Source organism: Macaca nemestrina, chromosome 6 (genome assembly GCF_043159975.1).
Source record: "Macaca nemestrina isolate mMacNem1 chromosome 6, mMacNem.hap1, whole genome shotgun sequence".
Taxonomy (NCBI): Eukaryota; Metazoa; Chordata; class Mammalia; order Primates; family Cercopithecidae; genus Macaca; species Macaca nemestrina.
Window position 1 is genome coordinate 70,647,421 of NC_092130.1, and position 22,247 is coordinate 70,669,667.

The window sequence follows — 22,247 nt, forward strand, 5'->3', positions numbered from 1 at the left end:
ATTTATCTTCATGTTCCCAGCACGTAGACATGTATAATAAATGTATGCTGAGTGAAGGGTGGCAGCTATGTGGCAATGACAGGAGCCAAGAGTTACTGATGCTTACTATGTACCATATGTTTACTACAAGCTTTATATATAATGACTCCTTTCGTCCTGACCCTAAGCAAGGAAGAAATCACTTTCCCAAGGACAAGGCTGGCAGAACCAGGACTATACCACTACATCATCATGCCTCACTGGCAGACCAACTATTGAAGAAGGCTCAAGTTACTCTGGGACCAAGGACTGGGAGAGGCCTTGTAGTGAGTAGAGAGAAGACCTCCAGATTTTGTTTTCTTTTGTTTTTAAGGGGAGAGGGCATTGAACTGAAATCTGACATCTTCCAAGAGCTATTTGAGTGAAATAAGGCACAAGAGGCTTCCAGACCCCAAAAACTCTTTGTAACAACCCAAAACTCTCTTTCAAAATGGCATGCTCACCTTAGAAGCCAAGAAAGTAATACATATTTAATATTAAAGACAGATACTCTATTGCACAGCAGTTCCTCCCCACTGTACTTAGCTGAGATGTACAAAATGGTGAGCCCAGTAGGCATGCACCAGCATGTTCACTGCATACTGGCGCTAGGAACAATAGGGAAATGAATAAATAAAATCACATACGCCCATGTTATGGAATGCTGTGTCACAAATGAAAAGAATGAGGTAACTATCTCTCTTGGCAGAGAAACATCAGAAGAAAAAAGCTAAATGTAGCAGTTGTATAGCATGATAAACTATGCTGAAAATCGACACAAGCACAATACTATACTTTTCTACAGTTTTAAGACCATGTGGTGCATGTATGCTTGCACATATATCTGAATTCCTCTCCTGAGGAGTGGATGGAGACAGACACAGATGCCAGAGGAATTTTACTTTGTATCTGTAATGTGTGGAATTTGTCAGAAGAGTAGTACACATATATATTATTTATACCTGTATTTATAAAATAATATTAAGCATTTTTAGAATATTTTCTGAGACAGCAAGAAAAAATAAAACCAAGTAGATCACTGTCAGGAGGCTGGGCCATACCACAGCTTTAGGAGGACAGAACACTCAGGCTTACAGGGTTTTAGCACCAGTCTCAAAATGACGTTGCTCTTCTCAGAGCCTTCCCCCACTGGGTGGATCAGAGAGAGAGAACAGAAAACAAAAGGCATCACCCTCTTAACTGTTGCTCAGCACCAGTCTAAGGAAACCAAAGGGGGTGCTCCCTGGTGTGGGGAGAGAAAAACTGGAGGGCAAGCCTGACACATGCCATGCCTGAAATACGAGTAGAGGAAACATCCAGGAGGGTGTAAGGACTCCAAGAAATGCAAATGGAAACCCTGGAGTCATAGCTCTGAGCGACAACTAATGACAGCCTTTGGAGAATCCCAGGCTTTTACTTCCTCTGTACCACCAACTCTCTCAGTTCCTCAACAATTTATCTGGAGCCACCTAATTCAACCCTGAACTGCAGAATCTCTGAGTTAGCTCAACCCTCTCCACCTCTCCAGATCATCTTACTCTAGCTATTTTGAAATGCAAAATATACTTTCCCAAGGAATATACTCATAAATCATACACCACTCTCGCCACACTCAACCAGTTATAGGAGTGAGAGGCAACAACTCGGGAAAAAGGACAAAACAGAACCTCACTCATATCCCAGCAAAGTCCAGTATCTTATTAGTGGCACCTAATGTGATTAGGACAACTCTTTACATCAAGAGGGACAATAGCAAATGGCCCACGGTCACCTAGGAAAAAGACAAGTGATGGCAAGAATCCTAAGAGACATATTTAAGTCTGCAAATAAAAGTCTAACTGAAATTTAACATGGCTATCAAATCACATAAAATAAATCTCCAAAATACCCATCTAAGATTCAAAGAAATGTCTGAGTGTCTTAAAAATACTGACTCTGTCAGGCAAAGCAAACCTTGCTATCTATCTGATCGTTGTGCTCATCTCCTTTCCTCCAATCTGTGTCTGAGCAGAGAGGATGACAGAATCATCACTTTGTCATAGAAGTAGGATAATCATAAAAAACTAGGGCTTCTGATTTTGAATATTCCCTCTTCGATTTGGGAAACATTTTGTTTTATATTTTAATCATCAAAAATATAAAACTACCTTTGCTATTATGCACTTACTTTAGTGATGTTTTTGTAAAATTTATCCAACTTAGCTTAAAGCTCAAGCTCATGGTTACTAATTAACATATACTGCTTAATTCGTAAGTATGCTTTTATGACATTCTCACAACAACGATAAACTGAGTAAGTCAACATCTAAATGTTTCTAAAAAGAAAATATTATCGTGACCACATTTTTTAAAAACTGTACTAGTATCTGAAAGTACCAAAATAAAAATGGTAATAATTTCCACTATTGAATGACCATTTTTTCCATGTTGACTCACTCAATTTACCATTCATTATAAGATCTAATTTATCCTCTGAGTCACTGCTGATTTCTGGGTCTGTAAATGTTCATATTGATTATTTCTCCACAAGTGAAAATTTTAACATCTGCTTTCACGAATACAAATTTTAGTAAATTTCATTTCAAGTCGCAAATTTAAGAAAATGATGATATACTGCTTTGTGCCATTCATAAAATACTACTAGATAAACAGCTACTATTACTTATCGATCACTTATGAGTTAGGCACTAGTGTACCTATTTTATGCTTTTCATTTCAATAATTCTCACAAAAATGTCAAAAACTAAATCTGTAATAGGAAAGGTATGGCATTTTGATCATATGAATTGTAAATGCTGTGTAAAGATTATACCAATAAACTATGATATGCTTGAAGAAGACGTAATAACTGAAAAACATATAACAAAACTGAAAGGCTTTTTGTTTTTTTTTTTTAAAGCATTAATGTTATGAAACAACAGAATTTTTTGGAAGCTCTGTTTTGGAGGGATCATAACACTGACATCAGTTTTAACCTCAAAATAGATAAAATAAATAAGGTCTAACTAAAACACTCCCCTAGGAAGTGAATAAAATAGCTCACAACATTGGAGTTTTTTGGCGCCTTCCCTGTGACCCAGGCTTGGGCTGGTCTAAGACAGAAGAGAGAAGCTGGCTGAACTAACAATGATACTTGATCTGCACATCTGTGGCACTGGCAGTTACTCTGAACTCACCTATTTCCTGTTTTCCCAAACATGCTCCTTTCTAAGGCACCTTTAGGCAGGAAAAGATTCCTCACAATGATCTGCCTCCATGACAGATGTTTCTTTCTTTTCCACCACTCTATTTCTTCTCCCAACTTACAATAAATAAATAAATAAATAAATAAATAAATAAATAAATAAAACAAGCAGCAGCATCTCTCTCACCCTGTTTAGTGGGTACTGAACAAAGACAGTTCAATTTATTGGTGTCTGACTGGACTTTAATGACCAAGTAACAAATATTTCTGCAAAACACGTGGTTTCCAATTGCTTGCTTTCAACAAAATTGAAAGTGTACCTAATCAGGTTGTCAGGCAGTAGGACTTTAAAAATAATTGATTAAAATTAATGTTTGACGATAGGTCAGTCTGTGACTTTCGGCATTTAACCTAGGAGTTCAAAGTACTGAATGATATTCCTATAACAAAACTCCTTCCATTACCAGCTACTTATTTATGTTAATAACTTCCCTTTGCACTGATATTTACAAAAACAAAAATTAAAAATAAAATCATATATCATTCTAGCAATGAGTGACATTCACCAAGGGACACATTATCCATTAGGAATAAAAAAGGTACAACCCATTGAGAAAAATGTTTCCATTAAAATTTATAAAATACAATTATTAAAATAGGAACATATTTATGTTTTTTTGACCAACTGCATGCCAATAATTTTTACATCTCAATCCAGAAGAAATAAAATAGAGCCTTATAACAGACTTTTAAAACTGTATATATAAATACACACACACACACATGATTTTTGTTTTAGAGAAGTAATGAAAGACTGACCAATAACAAGACTCTGAACCACAAAAATACTACATTAAGATAAAATTCGGTGGAGAAATAGAATGTAATTATAAGGAGAAAATAATGATGTGAAGTTTCTGACAGCTAAAGAAAAAGCTAGTGCAGGTTTTTAAAAAACACATGATTTAGTACCATTGCCCATCGGATATGCTTATTTTTAAAAGTTACCACGTACAATACACCAAAATAACATCCTTTAATTATTTAAATGTATAAAGAAAAACCACAAGTCAATTAAAAAATATATAAGGGACAAAGAGTTCTTTAAATCCTTATAGTAGGTTTCTAAACAACCTTATTTCACACATTGTGATATTCTTTTCCTCCTTTCTGCCTTTCATGTGACATTCTCTAAGACGTAGCCTCTCAGTGACTCATTTCTTTCATTAATCCTCCTCAATTCCCCCAATCTGTAATGACCATGCTTTGTCTGATAACACTCAACTATCTAACCATCTGGCTCACTCACTCTTATAAGTAGATACAACATTCACTATGGGTAAGGTTCCTTGTATATTCACTCAGTGAATACTCCCAACATCCTCTGAAGCTGATTTTACTACTGTCAACATTTCAGATGATAAACCAAAGCCAGATTAGCAGTAACCTGTGCAAGGTCAAACAGCTGCTAAGTGGCAGAGCTGGGATGGGCCTGGGAATAAAACACAAGAGAACTGTCTCTGGAGTCTCAACTCTGAACCATTACACATCTATGTTTCCCATCCCTGTGCCCTGAACCTGAGTTCAGTGCAACCCACCTTTGTAGGGGATGATGCTTCCTTGCTAAGGAGTTACGGCTTCAACAATCAGCTGCTCTCAAACAGCCCCAAAGATAACCTCTGAGTTCTGAATCTGTGTAACCAGAACGTGCTTACAGTCCCTTAAAATAACCTTCTCTTTCATGCCTGTAGGAAATAATCAGATTCAACACATAGCTATTTATTTCAATTTTTAAAAGTTCCAATTAACAGGGAAAAAAATCCTTAGCAGTCAATTGTATATTATGATATTCCAAAAATGTTTTAATTACCTAAGCCTGCCTAGCTATAACTTACTTAATGCTTTTTACTTTTAAATAAAACTAAATACGGAATATAGCTCTGGAAAAAAATGAGAGACTGATTGCAAACCACCTTAATGTCCTCATGAATCTTTTTATGGAAATAAAAAGAACTTCAGTGAAGTTCTGAGACCTTGTTTACAAGTAGGGCAGACACCAGGGATGGAAGCCCCAGATTCAACCGTCCTTAGAAGACGAATTTTATCACTTCTTGGCCTTTTGGCTAAGATCAAGTGTAGAAGATGAATTTAGAAGCAGGGAGTCAGGCAAAAGAGATTTTAGGTGAAACTAAGTTGTATGAAGACTGATGGTTACACCTAATTGAACATCTACCTTTTTTTATAGATTAAGAAACTGAGTCCCCAAGAAATGAAAGGACAAACCCATACTCCTCTGGTTTGCTTAGAGGCAAAACTAAGGATTTGGGTCTCTAAATCCCAATGTGATTCCTTATAAGAGGGGTCTTCAAAAGTTTCATGGAAAATGCCTATCATGAAAAAACTAAGCATGGATTTCATCAAAATAAACTCATACTTACTTGTTATAACATGTCTGAACAGGATCTAGTTTGAGGCACTAACAAGGGTGAGACTTCGGTTTGAAAAGAGCCCCTATCAGAGCAATATAAATTATGCTAAAATTTAAACAAGAACAAACATCAAATTTATGGTGAAGCTTGGGTAGAAGTATGGTGAAATCACTGATGCTTTATGAAAAGTTTATGGGGACAATGGTGCAAGAAAATCAGCAATTTACAAAATAGATAAATTGTCTTGGGAAGGGATGAGACAATGTCGAAGATGAAGACTACACCAATTTTCAAGAAAAAAATTAAGTCTGCTTTCCTGCTCTAATTGAAGAGAACTGACAATTAGCAGCTTATACAATTCTGACTGAAAAATTAAAGTTGAGGAAACTTTCCACTCAATGGGTGCCAAAACCACTGTGTCCAGATCAGCTGCAGACAAGAGCAGAGCTGTCAATGGAAATTTTACATAAGTGGGATCAAGATCCTGAAACATTTCTTTGAAAAATTATAATAGTAGATGGAATACAGCTTTACCAGTATGATTCTGAAGACAAGGCACAATCAAAACAATGGCTACCAAGAGGTAGAAATGGTCCAGTCAAAGCAAAAGAAGACTGGTCAAGAGTAAAAGTCATGGCAACAGCTTTTTGGGATGCTCAAGGCATTTGGTGTGTTGACTTTCTGGAGGCCCAAAGAACAGTAACATCTGCTCGTTATGAGAATGTTTTGAGAACATTAGGCAAAGCCTTAGCAGAAAAACACCCAGGAAAGTTTCACCAGAGTTCTTCTCCACCATAATGCTCCTGCTCATTCTTCTCATCAAATGAGGGTAATTTTGTGACAGTTTCAATGGAAAATCATTAGGCATTCACTTACAGTGCTAATTTGGTTCCTCCTGATTTCTTCTTGTTTCCTAATCTTAAAAAATATTTAATGGGCACTCATTTTACTTAAAAATACAAGTAGACTGAAATGACATGGCTAAATTCCCAGGACCCTCAGTTCCTTAGGGATGGACTAAGTAGCTGGATTCACTGCCTACAAAAGTGTCGTGAACTTGATGAAGCTTACGTTGAGAAACAGTTTATATTTTTAATTTTTATCTTTTAATTTCATTTGTCCACAAACTTTTTGAAGTCCCCTAGTATGTTTAACTAGATGAAGCTCATTTTGATTCTCTAAAAGCCAAGAGTCAGGTTATAAATCCACTTATGTTTATATATTCAAAATTGCTCAGAGAAAAACTAAGCAACTCTCTTCAATTGCTAAATATGCCCATGCAAGGAAATCATTCATTTCAGTCAAAGGAAAGTCTTTTCTTCCATAGTTTTTGATGTCAGTTCATTATATTTTACCTCCAGGCTACTTGTTTTCTTTGAGTAAGATCCATTACATATAATACTTTATAATATGTTGGTGGAAAATAGAGCAGAAGTATCCCATTTAAGATGTTTCCCCTAAGGGTTAAAACATAGTTTACACACACATACATACTCACTCGCTAACAAACACTGGCCTAGGAGAACACAGTCCTTGCACCAGTGAAATGTACATGACACACTGGTTACCCACAGTGACCTAAATTCTTCAAAGTAGCTGTTGGTATCAGAAACTAGGACACTAAAGTCCAATAATTACAGCTCTGAAGACAAGGCCACAGTTAGCAATGTCACTTACTGTATTATATTATTGCAAGGTATGTACTTTCCTCTTAGGTGCAATATTAAATAAAACACAAGAGGATACAGGAGCTTCTGTTTGTATTATACTCTATCTTCTAATCACAGATTAACCAAAAAAGCTAAAGTAGCAGCCTATATGGTAATGTTTAAAGCTTCCATTAAATGAAAGATGATTATACTGCAAGAAAAATTAATTCCCACCTCTCTCAACTTTTCCCCCAGAAAAATGTTATTTTCTAAAAATGAAATAAATTGCATTTCATTAAATTATGGGTGCTATAAAATGGATTTATTAAACCTGATATTGTCAAAAAATTATATCTCATTAGAAATTTTTTTTTTTTTTTTTTGAGACAGAACCTTGCTCCGTCGCCCATGCTGGAGTGCAGTGGCGCGATCTCAGCTCACTGCAACCTCCGCCTCCTGCGTTCAAGCGATTCTCCTGCCTCAGTCTCCTGACTAGCTGGGATTACAGGTGCGTGCCACCACATCCAGCTAATTTTTTGTATATTTAGTAGAGACGGGGTTTCACCTTGTTAGCCAGGATGGTCTTGATCTCCTAACCTCGTGATCTGCCTGCCTTGGGACTCCCAAAGTGCTGCAATTACAGGTGTGAGCCACCGTGCCTCGCCTTCATTAGAAATTTCCAAACTGCTCTGATCTTGTAGAGCTTTTAAGGCTAGTGAGCACAAGATTTCTTCTAATTTAGTATTTTTAGAAACCTTTTGAATGCGATGTCTGAACGATAATGAAAAGGGAAACAGAGTGTTCTTTTATTAGCTTAAGAGATGTTAAGAGAGAGAGAGCCCTTCAACTGCACTTCTAATCATTTTCAGAATCTGGAGAGAATGCAAATAGAAAAACAAAAGTTAAATTCCAAACGAAAAACAAAAGTAGGGTTGAACTATAAGGCCTCTCAACTCTGTTTCAAAATCATTAAGGACCAAAGAGTTTATATAATTTTGGTAATGTTGCTTGATTTTCGTTCTTGATTTTGTTTTCTCCTGAAGCTTAATTTGGGCAAATAGTTACTTTGGGGAGAAAAAGGTCAAAGAACAACTAAAGTAGAGATTGAGAAATGTAAGAATATTTTGTCAGGTATGCATTACTTTAGTTTTTAAATTGAATTTGTAAGGTTTAACAAAAATAGACACCCAACAAAGACAATCTTTAATACTAACTCGTTTTCTGTTTCTTTATTCCTTCTTGCTGAGAGATTACAAAATCTTTTGAATAATTAACTGGTTTAGTAACCTAATACAATTACAGTACGTAACCATAAAATATTAATAGTCTCTCTCCCCAAACCCTCATTTCCTCCTGGATTGAAAATCTGGTACTAACAACAAATAGGCTCTATTCATTAATACTAATCCAAATAACTGCATCTGGTTGGTTTAAGGGGAGCAAAAGTAGCATATATCCAAAACTAGTTTAGTAAATTAAATTCAAGAATAAATATTTTTGTTATTTTATGCAATACTAGCTAAAAGCCAATCTACAAAAGCATGGAAGTTGGCTGATGTCTTCTTTGCATCTAATATGAAAAGCCACATTTTGTCTATGAATTTTGATCAGTCATCCAGATGTCTGATTTACAGGAAGCCAAAGTTTAAAATGTTAAACAACTTTCCAGTATTTCTTAATACAGAAAACTTGGCACTAAATAAAAGATCCCTGAAGACTGATCACCCTTTCAGGCAGTGTGAACACTGATAGAGCCAAATACCCTGAAGACTTCATATTTCTATCATGGGCCTTGATTAGTGATTTCATTAAAACCCAATAAGCCAGGATTGAGACAACCTGAGTGTTCGGGCAATGATGTGTGAAAAACAGGAGAGACAGGTGAGTCATGAAAATTACTAAGGAAAGACTCTCTCCACAACTGGACTTATCTTTTCCCAGAGGGAGATTCGTTAAGAGGAGCTCAAATACAAACATGGGAAGGTATACAGTTTGGAAGAAAGCATTTCAGGTGATCCTGGTATCTCTATTTCCTACCAACTACTTTCATGTTGAAAAAAAAAATGACCTGGACTGGAAAGAAAAAAATATTTATATGTTACTTCAAGTTTACATATGACAGCTTCACGTTTAATCCAGGCAACTACTGTAAAATTTATCAGTGAGGCACTCTAAGTTTGCATTACACTTATTTATCCATCATTTATTATTTTTTTCATATGCACGAGAACACCAAGGAAGGGAAGACAAATAATCTAGAAAGGAAACACATGAAAAAAGAAAATCAGTCCAGGTGCAGTGGTTCATGCCTGTAATACCAGCACTTTTGGGAGGATAAGGCGGGTGGATCACCTGAGGTCAACAGTTCGAGAACAGCCTGGCCAACATGGCAAAACCCCGTCCCTACTAAAAATACGAAAATTAGCCAGGCATGCTGGTGTACACCTGTAGTCTCAGCTACCTAGGAGGCTGTGGCAGGAGAATCCTTGAACCAGTGGGGCAGAGGCTGCAGTGAGCCGAGATCGCGATAGAGGAGACTCTGTCAAAAAAAAAGAGAGAGAGAGAGAGAGAGAGAGAGAAAACTAAAGAATAAAAAACAGAAAAGAGGCAGAGGGCAAGACCAGCAAATAGAAATGGGCTACACGGAGAACCCCTTTGGAAGGCCAGGAGCCAGTCAGACCTCAGTGGCCCCTGCTCCTGCTTAACACTATTAGCCACTGGACAGTTCACTGCCCAGAGGGAAACAGGAAGAGAGGGGGAAAAGAAAAATGACAAGCATTTAGTTCTGATGAGTATAGTTTGCTCAAATAAGTAAATAGGCAAGTCAGAGTCTATCAATTTCCAAGTTAAGCACTAAGTACTCTGGCGAGCTAAGCTACAGCCACCAGCAGCAGAACAGGGCCATCTAGTCTACACAAACTGCCCTATGATGTGAGAACTAGAGGTCCTAGATAATCCAAGGAAAACCCAGAAGATATAGTGACATGGTTAAATAAAAGCAAAAGCAATTATGCAAATATATCTGATTGAGAAGTTGGAATTTTAGGATGAGTTGCTATAGCACTTACTCTGAGACACAGCCCATCTCTAAATATAACTGATGAAAAACAATGGTAAATCAAAGTTGATGACACAAGTATGTGCCAAAGTGTGTGCCACGTTGTACTCCAGGAAAAACTTTTCCACTAAAAAACAATAGTTTTTAGCAAACTTAAAAATAGATGAGCATATCTTCTATGCGGTAATGCTATAAAGCTGAAAATACAACTTAGAGCTCTCAGGGATATTAAATAATGGCTTATACAAGAGTACAAACAGATGGTCAAAAACATAGTTTCTGACTTACCAGAAGTTTTGAGAAACTCAATAAAAGATTATTTCAGAACTACAGGTTTTCCTGTAGGTAGCAAAGTGATCACAGATAACTGCAGAAGTCACATTTAGGGCATAAAACCACCAACCAGAGAACTTTTACTTCTTGATTCATCCTATGAATCATGGGTTATTCTGAAAAACCTATCATATTATTACCTAAAGAAGTTGCGTGAGAAAGTTTGTCCATACCTGAAATTCTAACAAAAAGCAAATACTAATGAAATTTGAAATTAATAAAAAAGTTAAAAGCAAAATTAAATTTAACTATGAAATCAGAAAACTGAACTTCAGTTATCTAAGAAATTCCCTGAACATAGTAACCCTTTGCTTCCCCACAATACCTAAAAAGGAAACAGTGCCGGTCTACACATTTATCTTTAGTTTGTGAAATCCTTTATTTTTTACCTGTATGAAGATTCAGGGAAAGAGTATTTTTTCTTTTCTAATTTGTTCAACTTACCTAACAGCAAAGATAAATTTAAATGGCATTTTTATGAGGTCTTTTTCTAAGAGTGTCAAGAATATGGTAAATACCCTGGTTACTAGGATTAAATCTGTGGTTGGAAAAGCACACCATTCTAAAAACAACGGATTTTAAATCAACCAACCTAAATGTGCAAGTGTTTGGAAACCACAGCTCCACTCAGACCCCACAGAATCAGTTCCATTGCCCAGGATTAAGTTCTCAAAAGGATCAAAAGCCTATTTCCTATCACTTGGGTTCATAAAGATGCTGCTCAGTACTGTTCTAAAAATGATAAACAATTGCTAGGTTTTATACTTTACTGGGTAAAGAGCTGTAAACAAATGGAACTAGTTTAGAACATTTTTTTCTTAAAGTTACATTCCAGTGATACAGGCTATATTTAAGGAAGCAGGTCCCAAATATGTGTGTGGTCTACTAACTGAAAGTCATATTTAATATAATTTCCATTTCATAAAATCAAAACACTGTATTGTTTTCAGGTGTTAGAAATAAAGTTTCCAGTTAATGAGCTCATGACTAAGAACAATATGGCAACAGTTAAGAGAAGATATACAGAGGAAAATGTACATGTAGGGATTGAAAGGTTTTACCATTTTTTATTATCAAAAGATAAGTTTCATATTTTAAATCACATTAAAAATATGATGTCAAGTTTACAAAAATATCATCTACAAAAATCAACTGTTAATTTATTAAGGATGGCATAAGAAAAGCAAGAATTCAACAATCAGTATACATATGTTTCATAACTGCATTCCTATTTTCTTACCCTGTATGTGGTATAGTCGGACTCTATGAGTAACATGGTCAAAAAAGCAAGTCACTTCCGAGTAAATCCTTCCATGTGTCACTCTGACAAAGGGCGGTGTTGTGTAAACATAAGGCTGAGAAGAAAATAATATATTTAAGGAAAATATTTTGGCTTCCAAACTTTTAAAAGAATATGTTTATTATGGTTTCAAAAATGGAAAATACATATCACCTGATATTTGCAATTTTTAAGTGTAAACCAGATCTTATAAGGTAACAATATGCATGTGATAAAAACTCAACATGTTTTTTATTTTTAAAAATGCTGAAAATAGGAAATAAAAATGTTTACAACTTCATTGCTCTAGAAAGCATTCCTCCCAGCTATACAAATTTCTAACTAAAATCCTTCTATTTGTCCATATAGTTACTTATTAGAAACAGCAATCATCCTATAGAAGTTACATTTTCCCAGGTAAATAATTATTATAACCATGGTCCCAGCCCCCTAATGTTCAGGGTTTGAGACAGGTGGCAAGGATGACTACAGGGAGTCATCTAGGCAAACTGAAAGCAGGATTCAGAAACATAGTTTAATCACAGCTCGGTTTACTAAACTATAAAACATTTTGTCCTTTTACTTGAAAGAACTAGCTGAATATAAACTCACAAACTTGAAAAAACTACTTGGAAACCACTAGTTTAGTTTTTATTTAAATTTTAAAAACTGGTAATAAAGCACATAACTTATGTGACATGGAAGCAAATTTAAAACATTTATGAGTGATTATATTTTTAAAGTATTAGATACCTTAGCTCAACAATAGCATAGAAAGTTAGGCTTGCAATATGAACTACTTAAACAGTATAAGATTTTCGGCTGGGCGCTGTGGCTCACACCTGTAATCCTAGCACTTTGGGAGGCTGAGGTGGGTGGATCACGAGGTCAGGAGATTGAGACCATCCTGGCTAACATGGTGAAACCCCGTCTCTACTAAAAATACAAAAAATTAGCCAGGCATAGTGGCGGGTGCCTGTAGTCCCAGGTACTCGGGAAGCTGAGGCAGGAGAATGGCGTGAACCCGGGAGGCGGAGCTTGCAGTGAGCCGAGATCGTGCCACTGCACTCCAGCCTGGGTGAAAGTGCGAGACTCCGTCACAAAAATAAAAATAAAAATATTTTCAGAATTGTGTAACTTTCTTCCAAATTTACCTCTTTTGCCAGGGAAAATTTTCTGGAGTTATTAAAATGCTTAATGGTTTACAAATTTCTTGTACCTAATTACCAAATAACTAGAAAGTGAGGGAGGGGATGAGAACCTGGGATGGTGAGTTCTGGGCTCTTGTCTTCTTCTGAGGCACTAGATTGCCTCATTCCCTGATGTTTTTTATTTTCTCTCTGTAAAAATGACAATCGTTTTATCTTTCTATCTGACATTAGAGCTATTTAAAGATAAAATGGTTTTAAATAAATTAGTTATTGGTATCTATGTATGAAATTCTATAGCACAACTACTTTTTTAAGTATAAATACAGTCAATCAAAATAAAATGTCCAATGACAAAAGCTGGTAAATGAGAAAATATTGAAACAGCTCATAATTGGGATTCACTGCCCATCTTGGAATGCCTCATATGAGTTGTAGTTTGTCTTTAATTGTTCACTGACTTAAAAAAAAGAAAAACCCCAAACAGCCAAAAAAAAAAAAAAAACCCAGAATCCTTACTGTAGCCTACACAATCGCTTAAAATCCAATACTAGATTTTAGTTAGCAGGTTTCATAACTTGTGGAACAAAAGTAACTATTTCAGGAGATAGGTCCCTAGCTAACAATAACTAGGAGAATATTTCACTGATCTTGAGGTGGAGAAAACCAATAAAGGTATAAAAGCAAAGGAAGAAACTCTAAAGAAAAAAAAAGAAATGACTACACAAAAATTTAAAACCACTATAAATGAGAAATACAATAAAATAATTAAACTAAATGACACAATAAGAAAAATTTTACAACATATAGGGAAAAGGATTAATTTTACCACATATAAAGAGTGCTCAGATATCATCAGGACATGCCAACAGAAAAACAGTCAAAGAATAGAAAAAGGAAAACCACAAAAGAAACATGAAAGATAAATGAAGGCACAAAAAAGTTCAACCTTACTAGTAATCACAAAAATCTTAACAGAAAAATATTTTTCTACTAACTTATTATTATAGGCAAAGCTTTTAATATGGCCAATTCTCACTGGTTGGAGTGGGATTTTAGAGTTATTCTCAAAAAATGCTGGTGGGATTGAACATTTACCTAGTCTTTCTAGAGGGAAGATAAGCTGTACATAGCAAAAGTCCTTAAAAGACTTCAGAAACTGATACAAAATGACTCTCCTAGAAAGTTATTCTCAGAAATTCATCAGAATTGCATAAAAAGAATGGTACATACAAAGAAAGCTAGGCCGGGCGCGGTGGCTCAAGCCTGTAATCCCAGCACTTTGGGAGGCCGAGACGGGCAGATCACGAGGTCAGGAGATCGAGACCATCCTGGCTAACACGGTGAAACCCCGTCTCTACTAAAAAATACAAAAAACTAGCCGGGCGAGGTGGCGGGCGCCTGTAGTCCCAGCTAATCGGGAGGCTGAGGCAGGAGAATGGCGTAAACCTGGGAGGTGGAGCTTGCAGTGAGCTGAGATCGCGCCACTGCACTCCAGCCTGGGCGACAGAGCGAGACTCCGTCTCAAAAAGAAAAGAAAAAAAAAAGAAAGCTTATTACAATGTTACAGTAGTGAAGAATCGGGAGAAAAAGAATGTATGTAACATCTTAAACACAAGAGTATATATTAAAATTCGATTTTTAAAAACATACCATGAGATTGTGAGCATTGTAAGAAACGAAAAACAAAATATGTACGTGCAAGAAGTCAAGACTTGAGAATGGGAAGAAAAGGATATGCATAAAATAAAAGACAGTAAGAAATACATCCAAATGTTGGCAAGAGTTTTCACAGGATTGTGCACTAGTTGGTAAATTTTAGTGTTTTCTTCAGCTTCTGGCATTTTCAAAATGTGCCAGAGTTTGCATATTACTACCCTTATAGTCAAGAATGAGAAGAATTTGTTTTTTAAAGGGCTGAAAGTTAAGAGAAAAATGGTCCAGTGGACAATCTATTTTTCCCATATGGCTAGAGGTTTTGTGTCTGTATAGAATGCATACATATAAACACCACAAAAGCTCCCTAACTCTACATAAAATCTAGTTTCTTCCCATGTTCATTGTTTATCCTAATTGAACATTGTTCATTGTAGCATCTTAACAAATTCCAACTCTAAACAGCTATTTATCTAACAGGGTCTCGCTCCATCAACCCAGGCTGGAGTGCAGTGGCGTGATCTTGGCTCACTGCAACCTCCGCCTCCCAGGCTCAAGCCATCCTCCCACCTTACCCTTCCCTGAGTAGCTGGGATTGCAGATGCAGGCCACCACGCCTAATTTTTGTATTTTTTGTAGAAAAAGGATTTCGCCATGTTGCCCAGGCTGGTCTTGAACTCCTGAGCTCAAGCAATGTACCCTCCTTGGCCTCCCAAAATGCTGGGATTACAGGTGTGAGCCACTGTGCCCAACCATTTATCTAACTTTGGACCACAAATTGCTAAGTATCAATAAGGTGATAGATAATACTGAAACCAAAAGTTCATCTATCCCTAATAAATCAACAGATGATAAAATAATGACACTCACTTATCTTTTTCCTCAATACTCTTTCAATAAGTGTTTATTCCATTTGTCATCTCATCAGTACCACTTACCTTGGCATTACCATCAGGTAAGAAGAGGTAGGCACCACTTTTGTCTCTTTTAATCGTGGTTCCATACCATGAAAATTGCACACTTACTTCATGGTGTTTACCATCTTCTTTAGTCATCATTTGCTAAAGATTAAAAAAATAATAATAAGCCACTCACCACTAAGATGTTAAGCATGTTGCATCTGGTTCTATGTATATGGCAATTTAAAAAAACAATTTCTGTACTTATCTTGTGGACCAGTGACACACAGTCCATGGAAGAGCGCCACCCACACACCATACATGTGAGCAGCAAGTGGTCAATGAAGGTGCAAAAAGCTTCTTATGCATTCTTTTACTCAAGAGTATTTGATACAGCTCCACTTAAGACTTTTTTCCCCTTTTGCCTAATTAATCTACACACATTGTAGCAAAAATGATAAGCATTCTATGAATTTTAGAACATACCTTCATAAGTCCAGTTTGATCAAACCGAAGTAAAACAAAGGAGTTCTCTAGTGTTATACCTTCTTCAGTATTTATCATATTCTTTATGGTGAAAATTCCTCTATCTTCTACTTTATTGTTATACAAGACATAATCAGCTAAATGTGAATTTGAACTTGCTGATTCCAAAATCTTATACACTTTCAGTCCCAATGGTGGTATATGTGCTCGAAAAGAGATCTTTAAAAGATAGGGAAGGGAATTTATTCAAGATAAATGTTATCTACTAAGAGGCAAACCATTTAAACCAACAAACTATCATATCTTTTAAAAACAGAATCCAGTTGGCCCTCCATATTCACAGGTTCCATGTCCACAGTTTCAACCAACTACAGATAAAAAATATTTGAAAAAATAAAAAATACAAATAAAAACTATAGTATAATAACTATTTACATAGCATTTACATTGTATCAGATGTAATGTATCAGATCTAAATTACAAGTAATTTAGAGATAATTTAAAATATACAAGAAGATGTGTGTAGGTTATATGCAAATGCACGTTTCTCAACTTACGACTGGGTTATGTCCAATCAAAATTTGAAAATATCGTTAAGTCAAAAAGGTGTTTAATACACCTAACCTATCCAAAATTACAGCTTAGCCTAGTCTACCTTACATGTACTCAGAACACTTACATTAGCCCACAGCTGGGCAGAATTACTTAACACAAATCATATTTTATACTAAATAGAAATAGCTTATGTAATTTATTATATACTGTACTGAAAGCGAAAAATAGAATCGTTGTATGGGTACTTGAAGTATGGTTGCTACTGAATGCACATTACTTTCACACTATTATAAAATTGAAAAATCTAGGTTGAGCCATTGTAAGTCAGGGATCATCTGTACTATGCCATTTTATATAAAGAACTTGAGCATCCACAGATTTTGTTATTCCCAGGCGGTCCTGGGACCAGTCCTCTACAGATACCAAGGGATGGCTGTATAACAATATTCTATAAATGTTTGATATCTTGTGGGTAAACCATACACATCTCAGTTTATCCAGAGAACCTAATAACCTAAAGTTGGTAGGCCTATCAGAAGCATTAGTGTTTTTATCCAATATGTGAACCTGCATTATCATTCTCAATTGTTTGGCTGTACTCTAGAAAGCCTAGAGAAGGAAATTCTCCATGAATGTAAGGGCTTCACAACAATGGCATTTCTTAATTATTAATTTTTTTGCAATATTATGATATTTTGGTATATAAAAATGATAAACATAATATAAATATTAAACAGTTCAGTCAGCACTAGCAATCAAATGCTTGAAGTTCAGCAGACACTGAACAGAGCATGGGGGATGTACACAGTAAAAGACATGACCCCTCCTTTCCAGGAGCTATGGTTCCATTTTCTAGATGGAAAGCTTCCTGGAAAATCTGACCAAAATTTATATTCTAGTTTACCTTTCTATCTAAAAGATTATGCATATTTAAGAGTAGCTAGAGGGTGGATTACAGGGTCAGGAGTTTGAGATCAGCCCGATCAACATGGTGAAACCCCATCTCTACTAAAAATACAAAATTAGCCAGGCGTGGTGGCACATGCCTGTAATCCTAGTTACAGGAAACTGAGGCAGGAGAATCACTTGAACCCGGGAGATGGAGGTTGCAGGGTGCCGAGATCACACCATTGCACTCCAGCCTGGGCAACAGGAGTGAAACTCTGTCTCGAAATAATAATAATAATAATAATAATAATAATAATAATAATAAAAGTAGCTAGCAATAGCTTTTGTCAAGCAGAAACAGTTCTTAGAGTTCCTAGTTTATGGCTGTATCTCCAGAAGTGCAGTTTAAATTGCATTCCAGATTTTAAAAGTTTAACCTTTCTAGTGGTACAGTGATCAGTTTAACATTGCTTATTTTAAGAAACTTTGGCACAAAAAACACCTATTGAGCACAGATTTTCCACAATTATGTCTCTAAAAAGCAGCATCTTAATTATTTTAGGGCATTTATCTTCCATGGTGTGTTATGTCACCTTTGCAATGAAAACCTAAAACTATCCAAAGTTATTAAGGGTGGTATTTATCTCACTTTCGATATGCATAATTGTCATTAAATTCAGTTAGACCAAAACATTCAAAATTTTATGACTAATAATTACTGCATCACCTTAGAATAAACAGTATACATCCTTACAAAGATATACAATATACATATGAACAATATATAATAAGACACAATATATACACTAACAAAAGAAATTAACATTTTAGGGAACACAGGATCGTTTTTCCTTTAGTGTCATTTAACCCACCAGTTAAACTCTCCGGTATTTACAACTTTCATCACCTCACATACACCAACATGATGGCTAAATGGGGGCTACTGTACATACATAAATTATATACTGGCTAGGTTTGTTTTACAATGCCTCCTTAAGTTCTATGGCCACAACATACCTCATAGGCTGTTTCTGAAATAGTATTTGCTGTATCCCAAACTGCACTGACTTGAACTTCCACAGGTTTTCCTGAAGCAGAGAACACTTGCACCGTGGGGGAACTCACATAGACTGAGACCACCGAGATTCGGTCTTGTTCTAAAGGATTATAGACCACAAGGTACCTGCAAAAACAGCTGCTTCATTATTTGGATCTCAAAATATTTGTACTTCTTTCATATACGTATACATACATATTTTTGAGATAGCGTCTCATTCTGTCACCCAGGTTGGGGTGCAGTGGTGAGATTATAGCTCACTGCAGTCTCAACCTCCTGGGCTCAGGCAATCCTCCCACCTCAGTCTCCTGAGAAGCTGGGAGTAGCAGGTGTAGTGCATGCCACTATACCCGGCTAATGTTTTTCATACTCTTCATAATACTTTAGTTCATGGACAGTCATAGAGCCAACTCATGGAGAAGAATTAACAGGAACATTCTGTGAGAACTTTCAGAGAACAGGCAATTTCATCACAACAAATATCACACAGTACAAAGGGTAATTAAATAATGATTCAGAAGCCCTTTCTAAAGAATTAATGCTTTACTAATGCAAGATATTCATAGATTTGTAATAAAGCTTTTCTGTATCCCAGAAAAAGACTTTATAAATACGGTTTTATTCATCTATCTAAAAGAATCAGCTCCATACAACTAATACCCTGATCCTTACCTAATCTCACTGAATAAAAAAATTCACAATTTGTTTGCAATTTAGTCACAATTAGTTCCAGGTAAAAATCTAATATTCATTTTAGACCACTAAGAATGTATGGCTATATGTGGAGAATCACATAATTCACACACGTATTTTATATACAATAGGACTTTATTATTAAAGAAAGTTAATTCTAAAAAAAGGTAACTTGAAGCGAATCCACTTGTAATAGGGCCCCCAATTTTTATAGTAAGTAATGGTGAAAAAGAAATTGATTGGGATTAGGTAGAAAAAGGAAAATGCAAACTATTAAAATAAGTTTAGGCAATATTTGCAACTACGTGTAACTTTTGGTATGAACAAAAACAAAAATGAACTGAAATTTGGGACACAATTTTTCCAATATTTTATACCAGCATATTATGACATCCTTCACATAACATTTAATTTTTACATGATGGTTTTATTAATAAACTGTATTTGAAAAAAAATATTTCAGGACTTTATTTTTTCCTAAAATCCTCTCCCAGTTCTGATATTCAAATAATTCTCCGTTGAGGTACCCAACAGCCTTGATTTTCTTACTAGCATAACTCTACCAGATTCTCATTCTTTCATGGCTTCGCCTGTGAGTAGAGACATTCTAGACCACCAACATCGCAGACTTCATGAAATCTGCATCCTCTGCAAAGTTTATAATTTTATAATTTATAATCAATTTGCATCATATTGTCTTCAAATAAATCAAAGAATATTTCAAAGAGTGGACTCTTTGAAATAATGGTGGACAAATGGTAGACTAATAATATAACTCACTGATTCACTAGTGCATATTTTCATGATCTGAAATATTTGTGTTTTCCTATACAATTTTGTAACTGCAGGAATACACTGAATAGTTGGATAACAACCACCTCTCCCCCAATACGTTGCAGCTATAGATGGTAGCACCAAGCTTACCAGTATTCTTCCATCCTGCATATGTGTTCTATATATTTTTGCTTTAACTGCATTACAAAGTGTTCATTAAGAAATAAAATGAATACTTACAGGGGCCAAAACTAAAAGGAAAAAAGACAACAGGAAAAATGAAGGAAAAGAAAGAGGATATAACACAAAATCCGTGACACCAGACTTATAAATTGTTCATCAGAAGCATTTATGTTAAAGCAACATTCTGAGATACCAAAGGTGATGATGACATTAAGAATGTCTCTAATTCCTATTAGGCTTATAGTATGTGTCAGGATAACAAGACCTAATTTGTTATTACTTTTGTTCACTGAGATTCCATATGTATACAAGAGATGAACAGATGAAACCACACAGTCACAAACATATTTACAAAGAGTACTGAACCCTCCTAGTACTCAGATAAAATCCCATTTTATGCACAGAAGCAATTCTCAAGGAGAGGGAGGGTGATGCCCTATTGAGGGGTATGCTCAACAGACTTACCTCAGAGATTTGTCAACCTATTTGCAGCCACCCACAGCCCTCCTACCAGAGATTACATTTCCCCTGACTGTTCCCCATTCACAAACACACCTGGCAAACTGCAACTGCCAGGATTCATTATTACTAACGGGACTGTCCTATATTTCTAAGGTCCACTGGGGAAGAAAAATAGTGGTGGATCACTCATTCTCTGCACCAAAGATGTTCAAACCAGACCTCCAGAAATGAGTGATTTACTACTGAAACCCATGTTCCCAGAGGCTTATGGAGCTAGTATTTAAAGAGCTTGAGAAAATGGTGGCCTGAAACCTTTGGCCAATCTCCTAATTCTGTAGCAGCCCTGACGTATACCTAAGCACACTAAGCCTAGAATCCCTACTGGCATGTTCTCTGGGTGCTCCACTACAGCCAAAGGTCATGAAGGCTGTGATACTGTAATGTGTGCCCAAACAATAAATTAGATAATAAGCATCCAGAACACTAATTCCTTCTATGAAAAAAAAAGTACTCATACTTAATGCAAACAATAATTTTAACCATATATTTGGTTTTGTACCCTATTAAATCACTTTTTTATAATAAGCTGTGAACTAGGTTCTATTTTGTTTCATTTTAGTAGCTAATTAGTATATGACCATAATGATGTTTCTACTGTACTGAATGATTATGTAATTATCATACCAGGAATCTATTCAAAAACTAAATGTGTAGAGTATATAATGAGTATAATGCTGCACTAAGAAAATTATTTTCAACATAGAGATTCACAGCATGTTTTTTATGTGCATCACAGTACAAATTTATCTGACACACAAACTCCTATCTATGTACATTTTAAGTAGAGTACAGAGAAAGGATGATCATATATAGATATTTCCTTTAGAAATAAGTACACCAGTCTGTCATTGATGGACATTTGGGTTGGTTCCAAGTCTTTGCTATTGTGAATAGTGATGTGGCACATATACACCATGGAATACTATGCAGCCATAAAAAAGGATGAGTTTGGGTCCTTTGTAGGGACATGGATGCAGCTGGAAACCATCATTCTTAGCAAACTATCACAAGAACAGAAAACCAAACACCGCATGTTCTCACACATAGGTGGGAACTGAACAATGAGATCACTTGGACTCAGGAAGGGGAACATCACACACCGGGGCCTATCATGGGGAGGGGGGAGGGGGGAAGGATTGCATTGGGAGTTATACCTGATGTAAATGACGAGTTGATGGGTGCAGCACACCAACATGGCACAAGTATACATATGTAACAAACCTGCACGTTATGCACATGTACCCTACAACTTAAAGTATAATAATAATAAATAAATTAAAAAAAAAAAAAGTAAAGGGTAAATGTAGAAAATGAAAAAAAAAAAAAGAAATAAGTACACCATCATAAATTAACTTAATTTTCATTGTCATCACATTTGGTAGTCCAACATTTGTTATATGGCCAACATCCCCAAACATGAGTGCTTTCAGGCCCTC

At 35.9% G+C, this 22,247-nt stretch overlaps 1 protein-coding gene across 3 annotated transcripts in view; it reads right to left on the reverse strand.

The window, feature by feature from the left end:
* LOC105471104 (mannosidase alpha class 2A member 1) overlaps window positions 1–22,247 on the reverse strand; it is a 175,574-nt gene that overhangs the window by 33,067 nt on the left and 120,260 nt on the right. For all 3 annotated transcript variants that reach the window (XM_071098627.1, XM_071098629.1, XM_071098628.1), the window contains exons 13-16: window positions 18,600–18,765; window positions 16,140–16,358; window positions 15,693–15,815; window positions 11,912–12,026 (exon numbers count right to left, since the gene is read on the reverse strand). In XM_071098627.1, coding sequence (XP_070954728.1) covers window positions 11,912–12,026; window positions 15,693–15,815; window positions 16,140–16,358; window positions 18,600–18,765 — 623 coding nt within the window. The remainder of the gene's footprint in view (window positions 1–11,911; window positions 12,027–15,692; window positions 15,816–16,139; window positions 16,359–18,599; window positions 18,766–22,247) is intronic.